The sequence below is a fragment of the Peromyscus leucopus genome, chromosome 1 (assembly GCF_004664715.2).
Source record: "Peromyscus leucopus breed LL Stock chromosome 1, UCI_PerLeu_2.1, whole genome shotgun sequence".
In the NCBI taxonomy this organism is placed as follows: domain Eukaryota; kingdom Metazoa; phylum Chordata; class Mammalia; order Rodentia; family Cricetidae; genus Peromyscus; species Peromyscus leucopus.
In genome coordinates, this window is record NC_051063.1 from 58222849 (window position 1) to 58230125 (window position 7277).

General features: G+C 56.8%; 1 protein-coding gene across 2 annotated transcripts; it reads right to left on the reverse strand.

The window, feature by feature from the left end:
* Window positions 1-1404: 1404 nt before the first annotated feature.
* Cabp2 (calcium binding protein 2) lies at window positions 1405-7015 on the reverse strand. Of its 2 annotated transcripts, none has more exons than XM_028872632.2 (7): window positions 6926-7015; window positions 5982-6186; window positions 3836-3866; window positions 3039-3173; window positions 2449-2558; window positions 2180-2327; window positions 1405-1630 (listed from the first exon to the last, which is right to left on the reverse strand). In XM_028872632.2, the coding sequence occupies exons 2-7, from the start codon at window positions 6147-6149 to the stop codon at window positions 1605-1607; spliced, it is 618 nt and encodes a 205-aa protein (XP_028728465.1). In that variant the 5' UTR covers window positions 6150-6186; window positions 6926-7015; the 3' UTR covers window positions 1405-1604. The 2 variants fall into 2 exon arrangements, with proteins under 2 accessions (XP_028728465.1, XP_028728455.1); XM_028872622.2 differs by lacking the exons at window positions 5982-6186; window positions 6926-7015 and adding exons at window positions 4548-4706; window positions 5215-5327.
* Window positions 7016-7277: the final 262 nt, after the last annotated feature.

The window sequence follows — 7277 nt, forward strand, 5'->3', positions numbered from 1 at the left end:
GTAGTCCTGCCTTAGAACTCCCTATGTAGACCAGGCTGGCCTCAAACTCACAGATTTCCTGCCTCAGCCTCCCAAGTGCTGGGATTAAAGGCGTGCCCCACCGGCTCCTTATTTTTGAGGCAGGGTCTTTCACTGAACCTGGAGCCCCCTGTTTTGGCTAGACTGGCTGGGATTAATGGCGTGCACCACCACACCAACTGCCCTTCCTTCCCCTTTTTGAGACAGGGTCTCACTATATAGCTGAGGCTAGCCTCAGACTCTTGATCTTCCTGCCTCAGCCTTCTGAGTGTGTTATAGAGTGTGTCACTGCCTCCTGCCTCTGCCTAAGTCTTGATCTTGGGCTTCTCAGCTTCTAGACCTGAGAGTGTTAAATTAAAATATCTCTACAAGCCGGGCGGTGGCGGCGGCACACACCTTTAATCCCAGCACTCAGGTGGCAGAGGCAAGCAGACCTCTGTGAGTTCGAGGCCAGCCTGGTCTACAAAGCGAGTTCCAGAAGATCCAGAGCTACTCAGAGAAATCCTGTCTCAGGAAGAAGACAAAAATGGCATTGGATGGAGACCCACAGCTTCCCAGCATCCAAGGGCTAGAACAAGACCTTTGTGTGAAGGTTCTTTGTGCAGAGATGTGAGTCTCTAGTAGCATGAAGATTTAGGTTACACTGACCTAAAAGGCCCCCAACACAGACTGTCCATTAGATGGGCCTTGAATTGGGCAGGGCTGGCCAGGCTATTCCCTTCCCACTGTGCTCGGGAAGTGTTGGGGGCTCCCGGAGGAAGGAAGTCCCAGCTTTCAGACGGAGGCACCGCCTGGGGGGTTCATCTGTCTGCTACCTCCCTCTGGAAGGTGAAGGCTGAGCTCTGAGCAGCGCCCTTCTCAGGCTGTGGCAGTAAAACACATGTGACAGAGCTGGGAGAAGGTCTCTGTCCTGGGAACTTCAAGCACAGAACTCAGAAGCACTGATGTGCGCATGTACGTATGTCTGTGTGTGCACATGCATGTGTATGCACGTGTTTGTGTGTGTGTTTACCAGCCCAAAGATGTCTGGGTTTTTGTTTTGTTTTGTTTTGTTTTGTTTGTTTTTAAGACAAGTTCTCCCTAGGTAGTCCTGGCTGGCCAGAAACTCACTTTGTAGACCAGGCTGGCCTCGAACTCATAGAGATCCATCTGCTTGTCTCCTGAGAGCTGGGATTAAGGGTGCGTGCCAGCATGCCTAGCTCAGAGATACCTTTTGGCACTTGCTTTGGGCTGAGCCCAGGATCCAGAAAGGAAGAAGAGGGGATCTCCATACCTCCTAGGGCTCACAATTGAGGTGACTTGTGGTTAGAAAGTCCAGCTCCAGGAGTTGAGTTTTGGGGTGACATGCCAGGCCTCCAGGATGGACAAGTAGGGGAAAACTCTTTCTCCACAAGCTGGAAGATGCTTTATTGTCAGAGAACCAGGGAGAGGTAAGGGGTGACGACAGGAGAGGGCACTGTGTCCAGGCAGGGATGGAGAGGAGACACACAGTCCTGTACATAATGAGTTTCAAGGAACACATGGGATCCTCTGCCGTTCAGAGGCTGTTTTCCTCCGGGCTGGTCCACTCCAGCTTCTATACAGGCTCATCGAGACATCATCCGAACAAATTCTGCCAGGACAAAGCCAAGGTTTTAGGTCTGCCCTCCTGACTCCACTGGGGATGGCAGATGTGCCTGCCCGAGGGTGGGCTAGAGTGTGCTTGAGGAGACCTTCAAAGACATCTGTGAGTCAGGCAGGAGGGGCCTCAGCTGCCCAGATTACAATCTTGGCTCCCTCCATTTCCTGTTCCTAAGTGAGCACTTCAGCTTTCCTGAGAATTAACAGCAGTTTCTTCCCTTGACAGTAGGGAGTATAACAACAGCCTTGCCTCCTTGGTCCTCCATGTTTAACCCGGGTCTGTTTAGATCAGTGGCTCTCAACCTTCCTGACGCTGTCTGTGATCCTTTCATACAGTTCCTCATGCTGTGGCGAGGAACCATAAAATTATTTTCATGGATACTTCATAACTGCAATTCCGCTATTGTCATGAATCATAATGTTATCTGATCATCATAATATCTATCTGATACGCAACCCCGAAGGGGTCGTGACCCACAGGTGGAGAACTGATGGTTTAGAATCTTCCAGGGCACATACAGCTAAGCAGGGGAGGCGTTACCTTCAAAGTCAACCAAGCCGTCTCCATTGAGGTCGATGTCTTGGAGGATCTCATCTACCTCCCTCTGACTGAGGCGCTCCCCTAGCAGGGCCTTGAGGGCTGCTCGGAGCTCCCCCACGCTGATACAGCCGTCTCTGTTGGTGTCAAACTGTGGCAGCGTTGATGGGGGCATGGGGGGTCACCGACTGAGCCTTACATCTACTCAGCCTCTCACCCCCCTGCAGCCCCACCGTCTCACCCCCCCTCCACCCCTTCCGCCCCAGGTGCACCTCCCGGAAGGCGTCTCGAAGCTCCCTCACGCCAATCATATCTGCAGTCTCCGCCAGCAGTTTGGGGCCCATCAGCTCCACAAAATCTTCAAAATCCACCTTCCCACCACCTGAGGGTACATCTGTCCATTAAAGACCCAGGCCTAGCACCTGACCTGCCTTCCCCAGCCCACTGCCTTCCATCTGGCCCCTGGCCCCCTCCTACATGGCATAGATGAGCTCTCATCCCTGGGTACCAATGGCTGCATCATCTTCAGCTATTGGCGGGACTTTGTCCTCCAACGGGCTCTTATGACTCACTGTTCTTTCCCAAGCCTCTGCTGTGTGACTCTAGATAAATACTTCACCTCTCTGAGCTTCAGTCTCTATTGGTGAACGGGGGTGGGGGTGGGGGGGTGGGAGTTGAGGGGGGGTGGGGGGGTGGGGGGGTGGGGGGGTTGTGTCAGCCTCCCCCCTCTCCTAGTTGATTCTTAGGAGGCAGCTCTCCCTTTGATGACAATTATGCCCTGGGCTCTTGGAACAGCCCATGCAGCTGCCTCGGGTCTGGGCCAGGGCTGGAGTAGGAGGGTGGGTGGGTCTGAAGTACATACTGATTTGTTGTGATATCTCGATGAGCTCCATCTCCGTGGGCATGTAGCCCAGCGTCCGCATGCAGGCACCCAGCTCCCGGTAGCCGATGTAGCCATCCTGGTCTCGGTCAAACTCCTGGAAGGCGACCTGCAGCTCTGCCGGGCAGAGGGAGGTTAGTCCTTTTCCCAAACCCTCCCTGGCTGCCATCTGGGACCAGCCCAGCTATTCTCTTTGTTCCAGCCACTTCTTGCTTTTAAGCCTCAGTTCCTATTTGTTGTCTCAGCGCCTTTGCACATAGAGTCTTAAAATTTTGTTCTCTTGTGTAATGTTTAAGAAGCATCTACTATGTGTCAGTTTCTGCTCTAGGGGATTAAAAAGAGAAGGAAGAGAGGGAGGGAGGAAAGACAGAAAAGCTATGACCTCGGGGTGGCTACATTCTCCTCCTCTGGTTCAACGTCACCTACTCCAGGAAGATGTCCCTGCTCTTCCCTCCAGCGCATGCATTGGTTTCCTTGAGTGCTCTACACAGCTGCAGCAGCAGCCATCTCAGAAGGTGGGGACCTCATCTACCGGGTTCGCAGCGTTTCCTGGTTCTCAGTGAGGGACCAGGCCTACAGTGAGCAGCCAGGAAGTGTCAGCCAGATGGACAAATCCGAAAGCAGCCCTTGACCAGTGTGGTCGCTGAGCCCAAGGGGTTGGCGGCACCAGAAGGGAGGGTTCGCCACCCCTCCCTCCCCACTCTCACCCCATGACCTTCTTACCCCTCCTGGGCCCTGCAGAGGCCCCAGCCCCAAACCTCCCTCCTTGAACCCTTTACCTTCGATCTCCTCTGGTCTCAGCTCCCGGTCCTGCAGGGCACAGACGGCTTAGGGGTTCCTGGGGTTCCTCGGCCCACCCGGGCCTCAGCACCTTCCTTCTGTTTCTTGGGGTTTGTCAGCCAGCCCATACCACAGCACACCCAGGGCCTGTGCCATAGTCTGCCCAGTCCTGCTCACCTGCCTGGGTGTCTTGGGGTTCCCTTTCCCTGCAGCCTTCCAGGGGACCCCCAGGACCCCTGTTCCCACACTGTCTCCTGAGGTCCGTGCCTCCTTTTGACAGAGGTAGATCCCAGGGTCAGACAGACTCAACCCAGCTGGCCTCAGTGCCACTGCAAGTCTGCCTTGTCCCCTGTCCCTCTCCTGAGGAGCCGGCCACCTCTAGCCATCTTCCTCTTGGAAGTACTTCCTTTTCTATTTTTGCTGTGATGAGGGTATAACCCTGGCCTTGCTATAAGCAAGTGCTCTGCCACTGGGCTGCACCCCAACCCTTGGGTGCCTGTTTCTCTGGGTCCCTACCCACCCACCCCCATGCCTGGTATGGCTCTGGGGGCTCCCTGAACTCTTAACTTTTTCTGAAGTTACCGCTCGGCCCCCCACCCCGGGGTTGCATGGCTATCGTCTGGCGTCCTCTCCAGCCTCTCCCTCCTGTTCGGGCAGCGGTGAGGCTAAGGGACCAGAGCGGCAGGCTGGCAGAGGGGTGACTGTACATACGAGCTGGGTAGCGGCGATGCTGGGTCGGAGGAAGATGCAGGCTGGCCCCACCAGGCTGCCGAGCACCGAGTAGCCCTGTGTGCCCTCCTGCTCCTCAACTCTGGGGCCGGGGTTGGGGCTGGAGTCCCCTAGGGGGGCTCCAGGCCACTGCCAGCGCTCCTGTAGCAAAGCCAGCCATGAGCTGAAGCAATGCCCCCTCTCCCCCGACCCCTCTCCAGTTCTCAGCTGCTCCTTTCTCTGGAGCCCAGGGCCTGACAGAGGGGGCGGGGCCTCTGGCTACACAAGACCCGGTAACACCCTGGGCTGGAAGGGTTCGACTCTAAGAGGTGAGGGCCTCGGCCAGGTCCTGGTGGAAACCTGTGACCCGTGGCCTGTAGCTCTGGTCACCCTGGCCAAGGCTGAGAGAGTAGGGTCTGCACAGAACGGGCAGCTGGCCTATTAACTTAGCAGGGGAGACCTAGCCAAGGCTTGCGGGGGAGTGTTGTCCAGGAAAACAGCTCCTTCAAGGAACGCATACATGTATGTATGCGTACACTTCCTTTACCTTCTTCAAAGCCCGTGGCCCACTTCTAACCCAGCCCAGCACCTCCAAGTCTCCATCTACTACCTGCCCAGCACACGGGGCCACCCAGATTTCTGGCCTTAGGTCTCCCCTTGGTCTTCCTACCTTAGGCCCCCGGCGCCAGGGCCGCTTGGCACAGTTCCCCATGGGTCCCTGAACCATGCCAGGCCCTGAGTCCTGGGAGGATGCTGTGGATTCTGCCAGCCCCCTGCTGTTTCCAGGGACAGCCTGGAGCACTGGAGAGGATTTTCCTGGGGTTTTGTGGGCAAGATCAGGGGCGGGTGGGCAGGCGGGGAGCCCTGGGCCTGGGGCTTGGGCCCTAATCCAATCCGGGATTATCTCTGAGTATCTCTGCCAGGGTGGGGGGGTACTCAGAGTCAAGGCCCCTGGAAGGCACAGCCTCCCGGTCTTCTGTACACCCCCCGCCCCCAGCCTTTCTCCTCTCAGACTTGCACTAATCTCCCCAATCAGCACCTTCAGAAGCAGACTTGGATCCCCACAGAAGAAGCTAGCACTCCATGCCTGGGCCAGCTGGATCCCAGCTCTCCCTGAGTGGCAACTGGGGGCTGGGGGATGAAGTCCTTGGCGAGAGAGCCTACCTGCTTTTGCCTTGGCCCAGTCTGAAGTCTCTGCGCCAGGACCCTGTCTCCATTCAGGGCTCATTGACCCTGTGCTGGGACCAGTGTTCGGTACCTTGCATAAAGGTCAGCTCTAGGCACTGACTGGATCCCTCAGTATCAACAGAGATGGCAGATGGGTCCCTAACTTCTCCTGACCCCTCTGGTCACCTAGGTATGAACTTGGCCCTAGGTCTGTCTTACTTCTAGCTGGGATGTGGGGTCCCTTAGTAAAGGATAGCCCCTGCCCCTTACCTGCCCATAGGCAGCCTGCACCTGGGCCTCCAGCTCACGGAGGAGGGCCCGCCTGCGGGCAGTGGGGCTGGCTAGGTCCTGGCTGGGTCCTGGAGTGTCTGTGGATGGGCTGGAGTCCCCTTCAGGGAGGCTGCCATCTGCCGGGCCCTCAGGCAGGGCCATGGACATGGGTGTGGTATCTTTTCTGTTCCTGCTGGGTCTCGACCTGTAGGTAGGGGGCTCAGTGGGATATATATCCACACCTGGCTCTGGAGGTTAGCAGAGCCTACTCCCCTAAAGTCACTGTCTTCTTCCATTGCCCCTCCCATTGTACACCTTTGGAATCTTCACCTTCCTCCTACACTACTCCTCTACTTCACAGACTGCATCCTGGGGCTCCCAAGCCGGCTGGCTTCATTCCGTCCCCATGTCCTGTCTGCACGTCTCTGGCTGGTGGTCTGAGAAGTATCTTCCTGCTCACTCTCCATCTGCTTTGGCCTTTGCTAACGACCATCTTTGTCTTGGTCAAGCAGTGTTCCCATGACCCTCAGGCTCTGCAGTCTCTCTCTGTGCCTTTACCCTTCTCACCTGCTCCCCTCGGCCCCTGCCTGCTCCCCTCGGCCCCTGCCTGCTCCCCTCGGCCCCTGCCTGCTCCCCTCGGCCCCTGCCTGTTCCCCTCGGCCCCTGCCTGCTCCCCTTGGCCCCTGCCTGCTCCCCTCGGCCCCTTTCATTGTTTCTTGGAGGCTCTTTCTCACCTTGTTCTGTCTGTCTGCCCTTCCTACTCTTTTACGGCACCCGTGTTCCAACCTCTGCCTCCCTACCTCCTGTGTGGACCTCCCCACCTCCTGTGTGGACCTCCCCACCTCCTGTGTGGACCTCCCCACCGACCTGCAAGTTCTTCTCAAGGAACAAGGGCAGAGGTGCCACCAAACCTCCTTCGCCCCTGCCACACCCCAGCCACTCACCACACAGCTGCTCACTCCTTCCTCACTTCCAGAATGAGGTCAGCTGTGGCCTGCTGGCCTGCTGCGGGCCCCTCATGATTTATTCACTTGCCCTCTGCACCAGCCTTTGTCCCGGGGAACCAGATCCCACGCCAGGTCTGCCATCTGAGCTGGTGACTCTATCATCCATCAATGACTCTCTTGCAAACATCAAGGCCAGGGGATGGGGGAAAAGAGAGAGGCTGGGCCTCTGGTTCACTAGGTAGAGTGCTTGCCTAGCAGGCAGACAGACCCTGGTCTCAATTCCCAGTACCCAATAAACCAGCCATAGTGGAGTACACCTGTAAAATACCCAGGGGTGGAGGTAGAAGAA

What these genes read in the sequence shown, in the direction of transcription:
- Cabp2 (XM_028872622.2), bottom strand. Translation starts at nt 5,271, where the DNA reads ATGGTTCAGGGACCCATGGGGAACTGTGCCAAGCGGCCCTGGCGCCGG. An exon ending in GCATCGCCGCTACCCAGCTC is followed by an intron (nt 3,867 to 4,547) that starts GTATGTACAGTC and finishes TGTGCCCTGCAG; the next exon opens with GACCGGGAGCTGAGACCAGA. An exon ending in CGAGATATCACAACAAATCA is followed by an intron (nt 2,559 to 3,038) that starts GTATGTACTTCA and finishes ATGTACCCTCAG; the next exon opens with GTGGTGGGAAGGTGGATTTT.